The sequence below is a fragment of the Xiphophorus couchianus genome, chromosome 10 (assembly GCF_001444195.1).
Source record: "Xiphophorus couchianus chromosome 10, X_couchianus-1.0, whole genome shotgun sequence".
Lineage (NCBI taxonomy): Eukaryota > Metazoa > Chordata > Actinopteri > Cyprinodontiformes > Poeciliidae > Xiphophorus > Xiphophorus couchianus.
The window spans coordinates 4543617-4564439 of NC_040237.1; the positions used below are offsets into that span (position 1 = coordinate 4543617).

The following is a 20823-nucleotide window of genomic DNA, read 5'->3' on the forward strand; positions in this document are numbered from 1 at the left end:
TCAAGGACCAGAGTCCTGCAATAGTTAGATATGCCTCAGCATAAGCACACTTAAATCACAATATTAAGTAATGAGTAGGACTTTGTAGAACTTGTCTACCTGGGGAAGTAATTCAGCCTTTTGAATCAGATGTGTTGTACCTGGGCGTCATCTAAACGTTGCAAGACACCTCCGCTTGAGAACTGGAGTATCACACCCCATAGTGGTTCCAGGGACTGTGTCCCCCTAGGTATTTTGTGGGTGATACTACGGATCTGCAGGGTGCTGGGAATGCTTGTAAGGGCGAGCTCATCCTTGTACAGCCAAGAAAGAGCTGCATCCAAATTTAGCTTGTTATCAGAGCAGGTTGGACTCTTCCAAGATCTTGCCATTGATCCTGTTTGTGGTGTTGATGAACAGGAGCTCAAGGTGATATCATAAAGATGGAGGTGTCAAGTTTTGGGAAGCGTTTTATCTCATCTTTTCTTTCTGAGAATGATTCTGGTTCTGTCAGCATCTTAAAGCCATGACCTTCAGTGCAAACTACAGTGGTGAGCAGGAAACTGATTCGGCTCCCATAAAGGTTGGGCGCAGAGTTTCAACCTGAAAAAGGTAGACTGCTACACCCAGACTGAGGGTCATGTCAGCCTCAAGTAGAGGAATTCAAGTATCTTTGTATTTTTATCATCAGAGATGGTAGGATGGAGTGACAGATGGATAGATGTATTTGGGCCTCCTCTGCCACTGTGCAGAGATTGTTCGGGTCAAGAAAGAGCAAAGTTTTCCATTTACCAGTCTATGTACGATCTGAATTCCTGCTTTGGTCATTAAAAATCATTACTGACCAAAAAAGCATAATAAAAACAAATCCAACAGCACTGAAGCACTAAGTTTTACAACATGTTGATGTCTCAAAACATAACACTAGCAAGCTGCATATAATTACTGTTTACTTTTCAATACTAGCTAAAGACCTTGCACCCTTTAACCGTTTGACTACACAATGAAAAGCATTTTATATCAAGTTGTGAATCGTTGGGTCTAATAAGGAAAATATTAACTGGTAACAAAATAGGAAAATTGCTTTTCAAGTTAACTTTTCCTTTTGCTTCAGTAAGTTTCATGTCCTCAAGTTTCTTTGGCCAAGGTCATCTTAATTAAATTTTAAGAATTTCCACAGATGCAGGATAAGTTTTTCTTACTTGTGCAAAAAAAGCGAATGAATCATAAACTCTTTGCCAGTCTTTGACGCAGATTTTCAAGGTCAACCTATCAATTTATCAAAGAATTTAATAAGCAAGAGAAATGATATCTTCTGGTGTGACAGTAAGTCAGAAATTGTTTAGCATTCAAAGATTAAGCTGCCCGCAAGCCCTTTGGTTATAGACCTGCAGGCAAAAGCCTTGAAAGCTTGTTTTCTTAATCAGTGAGATTCTGCTTCAACACGATATTGTACTAAGGTCAAGTCATGAGGAATCTTTCCTTTGAAGCAATAATGAATAGTTTTGTGGTTTCCTTTTATGTATTTGTTTGTAAAGCTAACAAATTGAATTCGTCAAAACACACCCACGCATTCATTATGAATATAATTTAGTTAAAATCAAGTGTTCAGCCATTTGTTTTGTAGCCTTTTATTCATTTTCATATATAAACACAAAGTATACAGAACTACACAGTGAACTCCCGCCTATTCGAGAACTGGTATTCACAGATTCACGTATTCATGAATACTTCTGTGGAACATAATTCAAAAATATGTGTGGAAATTTTGCCTATTCACAGATTTGCCATGGAAAATATGGAAAATAATAATAATTAAAAAAATGCAACACACTTAGGGGTGGCAAGGGTGGCATTGACCACCACTGAAGCCTCATTGGGCACACCAAGTACCACCCAACGTGACTGACTGGTCATTACTACCTAGCGTTGAAAGATACGTGATTTCAATATAACACAAAGACAGACATGATTTACAGCTGCTGTAGAAAAGACTCCAAAGCCAAGTTTATTGTATTAATTTATGGTTAAAGTGCATGTATTTATTGTTTACCGTGTAGGTTGGCTTCTTAGTTGGTTGAATTATGACAGAGGCCACAAGGAAGCAGTTAGTTTGACATTGTCAGTTGTCAGGAAAGCAGGTATCAGGATACAAAAACAGAATACTTCCTTTATTAGTATACGGATCCTCTAATAAAACTTTACCCACTCTCTGGCCACCCGTTGTGTAAAAGTCTAGTTCCGCCGCAGCACACACTTTTGGTTCAGTCAAGCCAAACTCAACAGTCAACTCTATAGTCTTTCTTCACTTTATTATCCCTGTAAATTCAACAAACATTTGCTTGAAGCTGCTGCAGACAAAGGTCAAGACACCAAACAGCTTTTTTGTTTCCTGTGGAGAACTGTTGAGAACAGTGACCATATCCTCCTGTGTATAATAAACATCTGAGAATTTGGCCTGCTCTATTTACCTCCTAATGAGAAACAAAGATCTGCTCTGGAGAGGGTTGCATGCCTCAGATGATGAAAAACCCAGGGAGGGAGGGGAAAAAAAGCCCTTAAAATAATCCAAACCACTTGTGTTGCACATGAGACACAGGAGTGGTGTGTGTTGGCGGGCGTGTGGGGGGGTGTGTGTGTGTGTAAACTGACCATACGAAAAATGAGGTAATATTTCATGTCTGTTTATGTGGCATCTGATGGCTATTTGCCAAATAAAAATGTGTATGGAAGACATATGTAAGGGCCACAAACACCTCTGAATTGACCTTTCACCCACGAAAAATGCTCTCCTCCAAGCACCTTAAAAATGTCCTCGCTAGATTCGTACAGCTAGCCAAAGCAACAGTTTATCCCATGGCGATGTCATCACGAGTCTAAAGAATATTAGTGCAGATGGGACACTAAAGTGTTATGATGAACGCAAGTCTTCTCTGAAGGTCTCAACTCAGTGGAATCCCATCTATTTGTGGTTCAGTATTTGTGGATTTGCAGACTAAATGCATCCTGCTGACTTTGAACTGAAAACATGTGGAAGAGTTATGGACAGGACGCTTTGTAGCACGTTTAGTTCAAAAGCTCATTTGAAACTTTGGCTGAAGTGGTGCTTTTAATTCCAGTCTCCACTGTGGCAGCAGAGCACAGGCTAGTGTTTAAATCTATAGCCTGAGCCCAACCTGAAATTCAGGCCTTGATGAGACAAAAATTATTTGCTTGATGGACAATTCGATTAAAGTTTCTGTGGTGTGTTTAACAGGCTTACAGTACATACACAACGGAGAAAACTAAACAAGAATGCTACTGTATGTTGTGTTAATCAATCTATAGTCTAAACAGAGGAGCATAGGTACAGGCAGTTTAGCTTGTTGAGGAAAGAAAGGAAGTAAGGTACAGAAGTTAGAGTGTACCAACCGTAGCACACTGAACAACTAAATAGTCCTGCCCTGGTCCACTACTATTAATTGCCCAACCCAGATGATTTGCACTTGACTCACTCTGTGGTTACAACAAGTGACAAAATGGAGCTGGAAGGTATTAACCAAAAGCTACAAATGAGACAAGTTACACATATTACTCCCATGGTGGTCTAATAACAAAAGCAGTAAAATCTTAATTAAAATAATATGTCAGGTTTACTTCAGGCTCAGGCCTCTGATTAAAGCTCAGTCACAATATCTATGAGCTTAGTTTGATTTTTTTAGGCCGGATCCAAAGTGCAGATTTCTCCTCCAGATGTTAACCAAAAGAGTTGTGCAATCAGAGAACAGTAGATGATGCGTTCATAATTTAAGTGGAGTCGTTTAATTTAATTTTTCATATGTAGCTATTACTCAGGACGCAGTCATTGGTTTTTGTCACTATGGAGAAAAGGTTAAATGTGTTCATCTGCTTGATGTGTGATTTGCTCACACATCAAGCAGTTCATCAACACAGTGCTGGATTCTCTGTTCATCTATGAATAATAATTAAACCAAATAAAAATGAAATGCAACTGAATAGCCTATGTTGTAATTATCATTTAAAAATTGACTGGTAAGAAAATAAAACGACAAACTTTGTTTTTTTTACGCGGTCTAGCGTGACCTCTGGCCTCACAGCTTAGACATAAAAAGTCCTGGGATGGCAGAGTAAAAGCCCGGGTTATGAACCTTTTCACATGCTGTGGGGTGAAACTTCAAATATGAAATTAAGGAGTAGGGAAAGGCTTCCTCAGACTGAAGCAGATAGATGGCTTCAAGAAGTTTCTCAAGTAAGTTATTTCAGCCAAAGAAACACTAGCTGTTAGGATACAGGATGTCCTAACCCTTTTTTTCTTTTTCTCAGTTAGAAAGCAAAGTTTTTATTATCTTTTTAGATTTGACATCATTTTGAAAAAACTGAAAATTTTATTGCTCTACCAGGTTTTTTTAGACTGAAAGAAACTTATACGACACTTTAGATTATTGTAGCAAGTCTGCTACACATACTCAGCCTGATATGACCTCAAATTAGAGAAAACCAGAATTTTATTGAGTAGAGAAATGAGCAAAGGGTAGACTGACATAGCTCCAATAATCCATGGCACAATATATATTTGTCATTAAGGGTTAGCAGATTGTGTCTGCTGATCGCTGATCTTTTGTGTCCTCTTATCCAGAATTTTCTAACCGCAAGAAGAATTAGTGATCCCTCCAAGAAAAACTGGAAAACATGACTGAATAGTCTGGACTGTGGGAATACAATCAGGACCAGACAAAGGCCAGTCCTCCTGCCAACTCTGTGGATAAGAGGATTGGAGATGGGAGAAAAGCAACCAGCCAAAGTCTGAGCAACAGTGATTTGGGAGCAGCACATGCCTCGGGATTGTAAGGGTATCTGCGGTGCTAGCTGGTGTTAAAACCCCTGTGCGTCCCCAGACCAACAAGCTGACATCCTGCCATCTTTCCTGCTGCGACAAAAAAAAAAAAAACACGGATCTGAACGGCAGCAGAACCTAGGTGCTATTGATCTGCTCCCAGTGCAATATCTCCTCTTACATCCATAATTATTCTCCTTCACTGCGTGCCCTGGCTGCCAGACTGGCTGGCTTTCCGGCTGCTTTCTTGTTAAAGATGCTCTATGCGCTCACATTTCATGTTGCACTGCCAGCGACCCCTCTCTCTTAACCCCGGCATTTTCAAATATTTCATGGTTCAGTCCCAGGCTGGGGAAGGCGGCTTCGGCACGGCACAATTACAGTGGTTAGCTGGACTCCTCTGGTGGAGCCATGCTGGCTCTCAAAGTACCATGACTGGTGAACAGACAGCCAGGAAAAACAGAGGAGTGTCAGAGAAGTCATTCTTCTTCTGAACTGAATCAACTCTTGGCCTACATATACATGGGGTAATTGCAGCAACACTTTGTGTCAATGAAAACCTTTTTTTGGCTATGAAAGCTACTTTCAAAAAAAAAAAAATCTTCCTGTTACTAATAAAAAATGATGTGCACACAAGCAATAAAAATGCCCATTACTGTATTTAGCCCCTTTAGCTGAAAAATAAATTCAAATCATTCATTTTAGAGCAACGTTCAGGCAGATGAAATCATCTTTTTTTTCACACCACATGAACAGATTTCACTCATGAACATTCAGATGTCAGATGAGAAATCTCACAAGATCTCTCAAGTTTAAATGCGAGTTCAGAGTCAACGAACATGTCCAATGCGGAAGAAACAATATAGTTTGTGGACAATTTTTAACAAAGAAAAGAGAGCTAATAAAAAGATGTCTCTGACCTCAACCAACCTTTCTGGTGTGTGATAGCAGTAGCTTTGTCTTCTGTATCCATGTTTCCATCACCTCCCTTTCTGACTGGCTACACTTCACTTTTACCAGGCTTCGTGCTTTTCCTCAGGTCACACCCCACAGGCTGGCAAAGTGAGCCATGACAATCCAACATGTTGAATGTCTGCGATTTGGGATTGGATCGGTCCCAACGTCCTTCCTAACAAACTAAGTCCCTCTAATCACACCAGACCCAGGTAGGAATCTCTGTAGAACCACGGCAATAATCTGAGCATCCTTAAGATTGTCAGAAATCAAAAATTGGGTCCAAAATTGACAACTATCTTGGAGCAGGGGCACTATAGGGGTGAAAAGTTAGGACAATTTCAAGGGCCCCTGACTGACAGGGGACGCTTTCATAAATTATAATTTTTTTTCTTATAGAAATAGAAAAATAATTGGGGGCCCTGTGAATTACAAAATTAATCATAGTGTTTTTAAAATTATTTTATCAGTAAAAATTAAATGTTACCACTCCCAGACCAAAAAGCACACATCCATATTTGCACTGAACACCCCCCGGATCTTCATGAAATGGTTCGTTTCTGCTTAACCCGCTTGACAGTGACTAAGCAGCAGTCAGTAGAAGACAAGAACGACTGTGGCAGTTACTGTGCTACCAAGAAAAATAATAAAATAAGGCTTTCAAAAGGAGAGAGAAAGAAAAAGACAAGACTGTCAATTTATAGCCCAGTTTATCTCCAAGAGAGGTGGGTAGACTGTGCGAGATTGTCAACAATTTAACATAGTTAGCTTAGCTACAGGCTACTGTTTGCCTCCATTTCACTTGCATGTAATGAATGAAGGAAAGAATTTAAAAACATATTCAACTTGTCCCTGTACCTCTTACCACACTTAACAGATGAGTCAGTCAGCATCAGCTCTAACCCAGATACCAGCATAATCCCTCCTCCCTGTCCCAGTGAAAAAGGTGAGCAACACTGTGTTCAATGTGGACTTTTCCTGTCTCTCTAATCTTTTTACAACTACACAACAAAAACAATTTATTTATTACTCTCAGAAATTCAAACAATCTTTATAAAATCTTCCTTTAGCACACTTATCAGTGAGTGAACAAGATTAATTAACAGCGTTAAGACTGTTCTCCTGGTTCTGATTGGTTGCTTTTGGTGAAACCGGTGCATTCCTTTAGACAGCAGTAGCTGCTCAGGGAGGAGGTGGAAGAGATTCATCTATTCACAGATTATCTGTTTCATAACAAACTATCACGACATGGTGAAAGCTTTAACAAATATGGAAAAAACATATTTTTTAGGTATATACTGCAGCTTCAATAAAATGCAACTACATAGCATTTTTTGACAAGTCTGGATTGCTTCATGTTTATTTTGCACGTTGCCTGGGACTGTTGCTGGTGGGGAGAGACATTTCAATGAGCGAAAACTAATAAAAAACAATTTAAGCAACCTATTTGCATGCAGTAAATAGGTTGTAAATGAGTGCATGTAAAATTCACTAGCAGTGAATATTGTGCTAGTATCAGTGTTGGAAAAAAAGCAAGGCAGTTGCAAGCCTTTAAAATTTTTACGCTTTTGATGGGTCAGATAGACTCAAGAAATTGTAACAGCAGATTCGAAGGAAGCAGATTCGAAGGGGGAGCAATTAAATTTTTTTGTCACTCCAAGACAGTTAAATGTCTTGGAGTGTGAACCAAGCTTCATACAAATGGGCACACATGTCATACTTGATTGGCATGCTCTCTTATCTTTCCCATTTTGAAGTGTCATTAAGCAAAGTAGGCCACATCATTCATCAACCCAAAACCTTCCCTTAAATCTTAAAAAGATTTGCATAGATTTAAAAAATGCTTTGGATAAATTAATATTACACAAATTGTCAGAGGGACTTGTGACCCTGATGATGTTGTCAAAACTTTTTTTCTAAACATTATTTTTTTCCCCCTTCGCCTGAGTAGATGAACACACAGGTTGGATTTTTTTAATAAGTGTATTGTGATATTCTGCAAATGCAATAAAAGATGAGGGTTTCGGTGGGGAGGGGCGGGAACAAGTGAGAAAGCAGTTAAATGACTCATATCTCAGGGCATAGTCATCCAAGCACAAATCTAAGTTTCTTATGATTTAGGAACATCTGTTTTGGCTGCAGACCTGGAAAAAAGGAGGCAGAGATCTTGATCCAAATTTATTTGATTCAAACAGGGATCCAAAGTACGTATTGTAGCCTCCGGTCTGTCCTCTGTCCAATATGAGGGAAACAAGTCCTGCAGCCATGAGATCATAATTTCTTTTATACAGTTTATATTTCAAATCTCTTGACAGTCACATTGACACAGGCAGCTGAAGCATAAAACGATGAAGACATTCAGAAGAAGGCCTTGGAAAGGAAAAGGACAGTCTTAGGATCTGATGTCCTCCAGAAGTGTCTCGCCTTGTGTACGTCATAAATGTTTCTACACCTTTATAGAGTCAAGGCCACTGATTCTGACTGATCGGTTTAAACAAAATAGTAAATAAAAGATTCGCTAAAAATAATTCACCTTTTGTATTTAGTAATGCGTCATCACTAATGTACGCCGTGACTCATCATAGAAGTCGCTGAGTGTTTACGTCACACTGAAGGTCAGTGGAAAGGGAGGCATGCGACTCATCGCCGAAACAGGACGCTTAATTAAAATGTATCTGTGCGAGACACAAAAGGAGAACACTACTTCATGTCTTCATTCCTCCAATGACACATTGTGATTGTTCTGCTTCGCTGGCTTCAGAAATGGTTCTATGTTCATCCTCCAACTTGGCCTGTGGGGCCTTGTGAATAAACAGGCAGAGGTTAATGTCTCATGTTCTTCCCTGTTCTCTGCAGACAGCTCTGACAGGAGGAGGAGGAGAGAGAAGAGCCTGAAAGGGAAGCTGTTTTGGTAATACGCTAATCTGGCTCTCGCATCTCTTTGTTTCAGGCAGTGAGACGAGATTTTTTTTTTTCCCCAAGCCACCATTGAGAAGTACATCTCCAGTCCGCTGTGGGTGAGCTGTCACGGGGAAACTATTTCTTCGTTTCTTTTTCCCCACAGTACTTCTCATACCCTGAGGGGTCTTTAGTGAACTTGCCATCACCCACATATACTGACAGCAGAGAGCACGTACATCCACACGTCACCGAGGCGATAAACAGCCACGGGCCCCACCACAGAGATAAGGCTTCTGAGCAGTCTATCAAACAAACAAAGCCAGATGATGACTCTGGAGAGATGTTAAGAAATGACGCCATATAATCGCCCTCTATTTTTCCATCCACAGAGTCGATGCTTATATATACTCAACATGGGCATTAATTTCATCATAATTTCGGTGCTTTTAATCATTAATTGAACTAATCTGTTTTTTCAAGCTGGGCTAAAATTATGCAATAATGTAGTAAAAAGCTTAAATGGCAGTTAAAATAAGAATTTGGTGCACAAGCTTGAAGTTGTTGTAGATTTTCTCTCAAACAGAATCAAATTCTTAAAAATATTTGGCTAAATGTCTCTTAGCAAGCTGTAGAAAAACCACTCACCTGTTATAGCGTTCAACAACCTTCAGACATATTTACGACTGGATAACCCTGTTCTTATCAGAAACTCATTAAATGATCTAGTTTCCTGATACAGAATTGTTTTTAAGTGTAAGACACAAACCTAGATGCAGGTCGAGGTCATGACCCTTCTTGAAGCTTAATGCTACCTTGCTTTATGTATCCCAAAACCTGTTTGGATATGAATAATTCGCACGGTTGGTAATTTCAAATAATATAAGTTTCTGGTTCCAGAATCTTCACCATGCTGAAAATGTACATACTCTGTTAAAAACTGGATTAGTTCCAGGAGATCAACCAATTTAAATATTATGAGTGGTATTATGGCTACTTACAGTGGGATAATTTGCTAATCTCAAACAGCTGCATAATAAATTAAATCACAATCATAAATGCGATAGTAGTGTGTGTTGTAAATGCAAAAGACAGTTCATACTTAATGTTTGATAGGAAGAGGTTTCATATCTGCCTAATTAATTGCATATTTTGAGGTTTATGGAAAGTAGGGGATGTTGTGTAATTGGAGAAATATATATATATATATAACATGAAAATGACTAACACAGACACAATCACTCTAAAACATACACACAGTGAAGAATACTTCAAATATCTGTAAAAACAGACTAAAATGACAATGCAGTCATGCCCAATCAGACTTTAAATTGAACAAAAATAATAGCCTGAGTAATAAGAGTTTTTTTTTCCATCTGTTGTTCTTTGATTTTGGCTGACTGAACTTCTTTCCAGATAGTAGGAGCTTAAAGTCTCCACAAAGTAGGTGATAAGGGAAGTGTGCCTTTTGTGTAACTTTCTTTGAAAATGTTTCTGTTAAACCAGGTTTTCTATATATATGCACTCTCACACCCATATTTGTTCACGCCTTCTGGCCTCACGTATAAATACACACACTGGATGCAGGAGGAGAAAAGAGAAAAATGGGGCTGAGAGCCAGAAGGCCAGAGGGGTTTTTCATGACAATAACCTTCTGTAGGGCTGCTTGTATCCCTTCACCTAGATTACAGTGAGTTGCTGAGGGATGGGTGGAAAGAAAAGGCATGACAAACACAGAAAATATTAGGTGAAGAACATTCACACAAAGAAGAGAGAAGAAAGAAATCTGTGTCATTTTTGCTCTCATGGCCTGGAGAGATGGCAGGCTAAATGTTCTTTTAAAACAGCTTGAACACTGAAATGATGATGGCTCCCTTTTTTGCCTCAGCAAAGCACATTAATACATAGTTGAATGCCATTTCCACTTTTGTTAAATGGCTCACCTTTTGCGTATTCAATTACAATGACTGTCTCTCATTTGGAAGATGGGGCCGGAACCCATATAAATCCCCTCCCTCTGAGTGTGGAGCTGCAGAATGCATTGGGCAGCAATGGGACACATGTGGAGCTCCATGTATGGGGGTGGTATATAAATGTTAATGGCACAGAAGAGGTTGTTGGGTATTAGCTCCAGGGCAAAAAAAGCTACTCCTGTCTAGAGCTGTTTTATTGAGAAAGAAGATTTTTAAAATCATTTCCACACATAAAAACCTGCACTGAGAAACAAGCTCTAAGCTCTAAGAACAAGATCTAAGGTCATTTTCAGTTTGAACAAACTTTTGTCAAAGTATACATACATATTTAAGACCTTTTAATGAGATGCATGAGAAAGTGCCTGAATAAGGCAAAACTTTCTCCTGTTTTGTCTTGTTTCATGAGGCACAGAGTAGCACAGTTGTTTCCCCTCCTCTACCTGCTGCTGAGTGTTTGTGTCAGGTGGCTGAAAAAAGGTGACTGCACTTTTAACCTGCTTACAATAAACTGCACAGACAGTCAAAAGGTGCCCACATCACTCTAATTAAGGCAAAACTATGTAAAAATTATAGTTTGGGAAACTACAAGTGGCATAATTGTATAAGCAGAACTAATTCTAGCTGACTGACCGACCAACTAACAAGCTTGTTATACTGGCTATGTCATAAAGAGCAAAATGGAAAGAAAATATATAACATTTTAAGAAATAATCTACTTCCATAGTGTAAGTCTGTGCATCAAAATCAGAACAATAGAGATCAGTATCGATCATGTTTTGTGAACGTATTCAATATCTGTTTTGTTTTTTTTTTTGGTAAAGATTTGACTGGCATGCAAGTTTTTGGGTATTAAAGCTTTATCTTAAAGAGCAATTAGAGATCAGGCATGCACTGTAGATTCTCGTCACAGCTCTTGTGATAGTTGACAATAAATGGCATACAAGCATGTCCAATACTGGGTAGAAGTTCGACGCTGAAAAGAATAAAACAAAGCAAATCAGATGTATTCTGCTGAGTCTTACTTTTATCTACTGATGTGTTGCTCTCTCTCGCTCATTCACAGGTTGAAAGAAATGTACATATATGTCTTCACATACAGATAGTACACTTTCTTTAAATAGCTTCTTGTATCGCTGACTTTCAACCAAAGGTAGATAACGTTGACTTTCCACATTAAAGAGTTGCTGTTGTTACACTGAGTTTGGAATGCTAGTTAGATATGATGTATTTAATGATCAAAAACTGGGCATTACGTGTCAGGGCAGATCAAGCTGAATAAGTATGTCACATTAACTTAATAGCAGAAAAGATAGTTGTTAATTTTTTACTTTAAATAAGTAATTATATTGTGTTTCTTGTGTAAATGCTGTGAAACTATGATGTTTCTACTGGAAGTTATCACACTGCAAGAATCTTCTCCCAGCCTATCCCTACTGAGAAACCCAAATGAACTGGCTTAAAAGTCAGTCAGGCAGTCAGGGTGATTAACTCAGCACTGATTAATCATCCCATTCGTTTATAATATGTCTAAAATTCCAGAATACAAATCCACCAGTAATGATCCAATCCTCCTTCCCCCCATTGTGTGGTTTATCTCATATGCTCAAACAGCAAAAGCAAATTGTGGATAATTTTAATCGGCGAATCCACTGGCATGCGGTTTTTCCAGCGGTAATGATTCCCTCACTTCATCCTAATTAACTGCGGCCATTAAAACCAAGGGAAATGTAATGCCCTGGGTCCTGTGTCAGGTAGTGAGGAGGAGGACGGCACAGGAGGACTCAATTAGGCCTGCGCTGTTCCCAGGTTATCACGCGACATGTTTGCCAATTAAGTGAAGTAGCCTCTGATGTCTGCGCGCCTCTGTCGGCTCCGTCTCAGAGGCCCCGACAACACAGAAACGGCGTCGCTCTGGATCCCACCCCCACCCCTTCCAACGGCGAAGGAACAGACACTACACTATGCCCCAAAAAGGCAGTAATTACAGGATGGATGGGAGACTGTTATATAAGCACAGGGCTGCCGATAGGGCCAGGCAGGCCACGCTGATGCCAGGTTTTAAACAAGTACCAGCAGGATCGAGTTATAGCAGAATTACTCAGGGCAGAAACACAGACACATTTCCACTTCAGGAGTAGGCAAAAAACAAAAAGAAACAGGATAAAAAATGTTTTATCTATTGATGTTTTTTGAAGTCTGTGGTGTTGCATGGCTGTTTTGGAATTTTAAGCAAGCAGTAAGAGAATTATGATCTGGATGAAACAAGTTTCCAGCCTTGATTAAAAAAAAATAGTAGCAATCAATTCTCAAAAACTATCCTGCTCAAGTCTAAGGCCAGTCACTTTCAGAATATGAGCTCTTATAGCTGCTTTAAGCAGATTCCCCCCCCCCCCCAATTGAGGGTAGCTCTGGATCGTGACTCAGTGAGTGTGGGAGAGGAAGGCAGAGACAAGCAGACACATTAGCCTTCCCTTATGGCACATTCTGCGAGGCAACAGGAGTCAGACTGCATGATGCTGACTGTCATTGACTTGTTATGAAAGCATTGCGGGGCCGAGGCTTATCCATCACGTCGGGGGGTGGAAGTCGGGGTGAAAGGACGGCCGGGCGGGCCGGAGGGGGGCCGAGCGTGGGCGAGGCAGCCCTGTTGCCTGTCACTCATCACGCACCACTGCATGACCGCCAACCTTGTCTGGCCTGTGCACAATGGGAGGTCTGGGGCTCGACTGTATGAGCAGTCATTCCCCGTTTCCCTCCTCCCAGCTGCCAACGTGAGGAGGCGAGATATGGGAGAGCACGAGGGGAGTGGAGGGGGCTAAAAGGAGTCAAAACACACCGGACAGGCATTAGTCTTACACTGAGCCTTGAAGACCTCACTGCTTCGGAGTGAATATCTGCTCTGTTCCCTACTGAGTCCTGTCTTAACCTTACATACAAGCCCTGACAGAGTCCCAAAGAGATAATCTCCTTCAACAAATATAAGATGCAATTATCCAGAGTCATTAAAGTGCAATAACTGGAGGTGTGAGCAGAAAGTTACAGTACCACCCAACTGAAAAATACATACCACTTGTAAAAATGTACACTGCAGTTTAGGAGACAGAAATGTTCCTCCCAGCAATTAGGGAGCAACACAGAGAGAGAGAGGAGCAAAGAGAGAGAGAAAGAGAGAGAGGTGCATATGTAAAAGGAAAGCTTTATGTCGGCTGCGGAAAGAAAAGAAGGAAAAAAAGCTGAAGTCAGCAGGAGCAATAAATCCTCCAATGCTGAGCAGTTTCTTCCAGCTCTGTCCTGTTCTGGGGACCTCATCCCGAACCTGAAGGCTGGGCTCTGTTTAGTAGCTTTAGCAGCAGGGAGGCGAGTTCAGCCTAAAGAACATCCACTCCTTCATTCACCCTTCCCCCCCGCCTAGGTGCAGTTGGTCCAGGTGGGGACACAGAGTCAGGCTACTCTGGCCTGTTAAAGGATACTTCCCAGCAGCGCCGCAGTCTGTGACCACAGCTTGACCTCCAACACAGCTTTACACTTCCACCAGGCGGGTGAAAAAAAAAAAAAAAAAAAAAAGAATCAATAGATCAAGCGGAGGGAAATGCTGCCGAGATTGAGATGAATGATCGCTGCGCTAATTCTATTAATCTCTTTATGGGGCTGTAATAAGTGAGACGTTAAATGGATATGGAGGAGATCAATTAGGGAAATCAAACAATGGATACAGAGTTTTGATTTAAACAAAGTGAGAGGAGACGTTAGCCTAATGCGGAAAGCCTTAAATCAAAGAGCCTTAAATGCTGCCGGCTGGGTCCAATACTCTGCTTTTAAAATCCCAATTAGATGAATTTTAGAAGTGTTTAAGCTTCATCTGGTAAAGCTAATAGGTTGACTCATTCTGTATACAGTTATTTTTAACCTGCAGTGCAGTTTTACAGCAGCTTTGAAGTAGGTAGATCCTAAACTCATTCTGCAGAAAATCACATTAGGCAGTAACTAGGTATGTAATCTCGTGGTACTGGATATTAAAAAGCCTCAAGATTCCTTATTAAAGTGAACTCTGTCTTGCAAAATCAAAATGCAACGTCATCTAGTGAAGTAAGTGCATTTTTAACAGCTCAAAAACAGGCGATATCATTTGTTACCCACAATGCATTGTGTGACATTACACCACATAGGCAGAGGTGCAAACATCTGTTAACATAATGTCGCTTTGATATGAAAGAAACCTGTAAAGAGTTCATAATTTTTAATAAAAAGGATATTGATAACAAAGATATGAACCTGTGTGAAACCATTACAAAAGACATTTTCCATCCACATGCAAGGCCACTAGAGCAACTTCCTTGATTGTATGATTTTTAAGTCATATAATTTTAATTAATTTTTCCCAAAGGGCCGATTATTTGGAATAACGACATGTCTGGGTCATTTTTTGAGTAAGTAGTGAGTGGTAGGAGACGTAAACGTTTGCTATTTTACACAGTAGCATGTTGGTGAACCAGAATGTACAAAATATATACAAAACATGTACAGATGGCAAGGCCAGTCTGTAATTTGCTTCAAATTGTGGCATGAGGATTCTGGTGAAAATTTAGCTGATTTTAGCTATTTAAAATAAACTGAGACCGAAAATGCTCATGTGTCACCCTTAAGTGTGTTGTTGTTTCAACAATGCCTCAACAATGAGAAAATTACATCGCCTAAAGCTGGTCGTTGCATCAATCTGCCTCATCAACTGGTTGTCAGTCCCCAAGATCATTGAAAAACAACTACAAAATCTGGAAAAAACACAACAATAAATTATCTCCAATGCAGTTGCACAAATAAAACATGTTACAAAATCCAAAAGTTTCCTCAACACCTGGTGGACTTTTAGAAGACTGGCAATCAGCTGCCTTTTAAAGACAGCTGATGACCCATATTTACTCTCTTCAGCTTCTTGATAATTCAAGAAGCTAGAACTCTAAAACATAAATTTCAGACATTCTCCTACCATAAAAACTGGAGTTAGAGGACACATACTGAAAAATGAGCAAAAACAGAGCTTACTGAAAACACTCCTCTGGTTCCTTCTATAGATCGGGTCTTCAGTTAGAAACTGTACTCAGATTTTTGACAGGATCATTTTAATTTTATAATGTCATTGTGATGGAATGAATAGTTTTGTGAGCCATAGTTTATATATGTTTAAATTGCTTTATTGTGATGGAATAACAGCAAAATAATCAGTGTTTGATTCAATTTAACATGGTAAAAAAATAGGTTAAAAAAAAAAAAAGTTCCCTAAAATGGCATGACAAACATGCAGCTATGGGACAATATCATATAACTTTTTAGGCAGGTGGAAACTCCAACTCTTAGAGTATAATTTGAGGAGGAGAAAATGGATACCCCCAATCCTTGTATGGAGTATATAAAAAACTGTAGTCAATATGTTTTGACTTTCTGGATGAATTTAGCTTAAAATACACATTTGTGAAAATTTGGAAAAGTTTAAGCTATGTGTTTGGAAAAGCCTTTTTTCAATCCACATGAGAAAAAAATGCTTGTGGAAAAACAAAACAAACCTTTTGTTCTCCACATATTTACGCTCTACTTGCATTAAAACTTTATACAACTAAACTGTGCCTTTTCTAAGTATCAGATTTGGTTGCTTCAGTTTCTTTCCACTTTAGACACAGGCTTATCAGCTGTTACCGCAGCAGCACACTGTGAAACTGCTACGACACAAAAAAAGGACACAAACCCTTGTAGTGTCAGTTTGTAAAGAGGTCAAAGCATTGTGAAAGCTATGCATTCTCGCAACTGATGGATCAAAACGAGGAAGTGTTGGACATCTTTCCGAGTGAACCTACACTGCACAGAGCTATTATTTATAAACTTATACACTTGGTGTATGTAAAAAATAATAAAAAAAAATTTTCTAAGACTTATTTTTCTTGAAGGGAAGTGAGCAGCCTTGGTGTTTGCAGTGGTTTCATGTCACCTTTAAGAGTTGGCCCAGCTCTCTTTGAACTTTAACAATGTAGCCTTTATGCTGAAAGATTAGTGGTTGTAAAGAATTATTGAGTTCAAAAAATGTCAACCTGGAAAGTCATGAGGGTCACAGAGTTGCTGTTATTCATTTTGCAAGGATGTGAGCTTTTGTTAAAAATATTCTACAGCAATACCTTCAATAATTGTAGAGATACTTTCACTTTAACCACAAAAGGTCAAAGCCAAGAAGGCATCAAATAAGTATTACAGATGTGAAACATAAATAATGGTAAAAAATTAAGTAAGAAAAACCTGGAGCAATTCAGTCTCGGCTATCACAGTTCCAATTGTTGTGTTGCAACTGGAGGTCTAACAGGTGTCAACACCTTACCTAAATGTCATGTTCTCTTGTCTTTCTCATTCTGAAGAGTGGCTAAGAGAAATGGGTCTCCATTATATGATATTTATACATTTATACTAAAAAAAAAAAAATCCATCAAGATTTATTTCTTAGACATTTTTAGGTGAGCATTGCAATTCTGAGCTTATTTTAAAAAATATTCTAAATGAAAGCCCAGATCTCAATCCAATCAAAATTTGTGCTCGGGCTTGAAAAGCTCACTTAAGGCCCGATCAAAGAGCAACCTTACAGAGCTTGAGCTGTTTTGGAGGGAAGAATGGACAAAAACTGCAGTGGCCAGATGTGTCACAAAAACTCAGTGCTGTGATTGCAGCCAAAGGGGCAATATTGAATTTACTTTATATGCTTTTAATTGACATTTCTTTGTAGAAAACAATTATTTTCACATTGATATCGAGATTTGTTTTGCAAAAAAAATAGTTAATTAATTATAATTATTTTATTTAATTATATTGACCATGATTTTATTTATAAAAGCAATAAGTGGTGAAACATACTGTAGGTCCCCGAATCATGAATCTGATTTAGTTTGTACTGAGGGGACTAATGTAGCTACCAAGACAGAGATGCACAATAGCTTTAAAAAACATTGTTTTACAAAATAAAAGCTTCTTATATAGATTTGCGTACTGCATTAACATTTTAAGTATGCTTACATTCTGAGTTTTACTGATGATAATGATAAGGTTAAATTAATTGCTGCACATCTTAAATAGGCATTAAATGTACTTTTATTTATTTATTGTTTTGTTCACTCACCGTTTCGTTGCCAAACAAGATGTCAACATATGGCATCACCTTCATCAAGGGTTCTTTAAAGAATTGGCTGATGAATGGTGCGGAGAGATTCATGCAGAAGATTTTGTTGTTTTCTGAAGCATGCTTTGCCACCTTAAGGATCGACTCTGGAGAAACGGTCAGGAAAAACCCCTACAACAGAAGAAGTCAGAGGATAGTAAGCATTACTTTAACGTTTTCAGAGCACAAAATTATATACATATTTCATATCCAAATTTTTTATTTTTGGATGGATGTATGGATGGCTTGAATAGGAATGAGGCATGTGTAGAGACATAAATTCTTATCCAGTCTTAGAAAATTGTGAAATAATATTCTAGATTTTTCCAGAATATATATATATATATATATATATATATATATATATATATATATATATATATATATATAAACTGTGTCAGTATGCAGATAAGCTTTATACAGACTGAACAGCAGCAGGTTGTTATGAACTGAAATGACAAAACTGCTGGGGTTTGGATTCTGTTTGCAGTTGTTTGGCTGACATAGCTTTATATTACTGCCACAATACTGGATCCTGAAGATGGAAAAATCAACAGCAGTGCTCAAATGCAGATCTGAAAGAGCTTTTTATAACATAAACAAAACAACAAAGAAGAGGAAAAAGAGCAGGAAAAAAAAAATCCATCCACGACAAAGCCATGTGGCTGGACTCCAAGGTTCGTACCGGAGGAAGCAACAAGCACGTATCCAATGATAGGGCAAACAAAAGTCTCGTCTGGACTCTCCTTACTTGGAAACAAGAGAGGCAGGCCCACTCATTGTGTGAATGAATACAAATCAGGTAAGAAAACACCTTTGTGTTTCAGGTGGAAACCTGAAGCGAGACTCTCCCGCAAGCCACACAAAAACACTCCTCCTTTGATACCGATCTTTCTTAACCTTGTTTTTCAGCAACAAGCTGCTCTGTAAAACCACGGTGTCACAATAGGGCCAAAGGGGCGGAGGAGAGGAAAGGAAAGTTTTCAGCACAGTGATACATTTAATCTGCCTGAAAAGCTCCTATTATGGGGTACAGTTGTGCTCTCATTAAAGCGCTATGACATTTGCACCAACAGAGGAGCGACCTCAGTGAAAAAGAAGGGTATAATACCCATGAATAGAGGGTGACTGCGTCGTTAATTTAACATACAAGGTATTACAATGTAGCCATGCAAAGCAGGTACATTCTTTATGAGGCACTCAATGTGTCATTCAGTCATTCCTCCCCAAGGCTTCAGTGTTTCCTTTTTTTTACATCTGTAAGTCAAGGTTCAGGTCAAGCCCGTCGTCGCTGTGTCACAGTATCATCTGTTGAAGACTAAAAAAGGTGTTTTCAATGGGTTCTGGGAGCACAAAAAAGAGCCCACTCTGGGCTAATGGCCCGTCTCTGACCCTGACATTTTTCTTTTGAGGTGTGCCAATGTGCCAGAGGAAGAGGAGATTGTTCTCTGACACAAATGGTCTTTTTTGGACAAAAGCAGAAAATAAACTGTCAGGGTTAGCCGTTATGTTAACACTGATCAAAGGCTGAAGACTTGATGGGGCAGTTCTGAAAGGGTGGTGAACTTTAAAAGCAGTGCAACAGCTTTATGCCGCCTCTGTCCCTAGAAGGACTGATATGGCATTGAATTGCTAAGGACGGTAAACTCTGAAGTTATTTCGGAAGAAATTCAATGCCTTGCACGCTTACTGATGCATCATAACTTTTTTCCTCCGTATTTTATGTTCCAACTACGGCGAGTCAATGTTTGCACTGTATGCATAAATTATTATTTGTGGGTTTTCAATTGTTCTACAAATTCAAATTTAAAAAGTGGTGTGGATTTGTTATCAGCCCCCTTTCACTCATATAACCCTAAATAAAATCAAGTGCAACAAATAGGTGAATAGAATTGATGCAAGATTTATTCTCAGTTGTGAGATCAAAGGATATTCAGGTGCCGATTTGTCCAAATCTAAATCCAATTGAAAAAGTGTAGGACATACATCTTAAATATATGTTCACACTGACATTATTCATCCAAGTTGACTAAGGTTGAGCTATTTTAAATAGAAATTTGACCAAACACTTTTAGCCTCTAGATGTGCAAAGTTGATAGAAAAATAAGCTAATGGAGGTTTTACAAAGCACAAATGTTTGAAATACATTTCTTCAGAGTATCACTTGTAAAAAAAGAAAAATTTATATAATGTGTCACTTCCTCCCAGTTTACAATTACGTGCTACTTTGTGTTACTCTACCACATAAAATCCCAATAGAACAGATAAAAGTTTGTGGTTGCAACATAACAAAATGCGAAAAAGTCCAATACTTTTACAAGACTTCATATGCAGCTGTAACTAAAAAGTGGAATACTTTCTCCTTGTTAACACCCTTAAGGCTTGTCTGCATGCACACTCTGCAAAACATTCTCCAATGCTAATGACTTCAAACTTCTCAGATAAACACAAACACATACGAAACAAACTATAGTCTTTACAATTTTGAAGAAAAAAAAGAAAGAAACCACGCAAGAGAGAAACGTCCCTAATCCTGACTCACATTGTTAGTTTTTTATGGACCTCAAAAGTATATTTGGGGTTTATAAAACATAAAGTGCAAAAACATGAGTGGTTTCTCTTCTATTCATGAATGTAAAATACAGACCAGAGTAGAAACAAATTAAACTCAACTGGCTTGTGGGAAAAAGAAAAGAAAAAAAAGTCTGAGCCGTGCAAAATTACCACCAGTAGGAAACAGGAGAAGTTTAGTCTTTAGTACTGTGGTGCAGATCGTGTATCAAGACTACCAGCTCCAGTTTCCTAGGTGTCAGGGAGGCCTGTGAAGTTGAAGGACTATCACATTTCCAGGTCAAGATGATCAAAGTGCTGGGTACACTTTGTATAATTCCCACCCAGCCAAAACACTCAGTAAAGCATCCAGATGTGCATTTTTCCAGGCAGACGACAATGCAGCGTGATATCTGGCCATGTCAACTAGTAATTTGAGGGAAGAGTTG

At 39.0% G+C, this 20823-nt stretch overlaps 1 protein-coding gene across 3 annotated transcripts in view; it reads right to left on the reverse strand.

The window, feature by feature from the left end:
• Positions 1-20823, reverse strand: part of LOC114152210 (adenosine kinase-like) — a 171172-nt gene that overhangs the window by 42226 nt on the left and 108123 nt on the right. For all 3 annotated transcript variants that reach the window (XM_028030022.1, XM_028030023.1, XM_028030024.1), the window contains exon 7: positions 17786-17956. In XM_028030022.1, coding sequence (XP_027885823.1) covers positions 17786-17956 — 171 coding nt within the window. The remainder of the gene's footprint in view (positions 1-17785; positions 17957-20823) is intronic.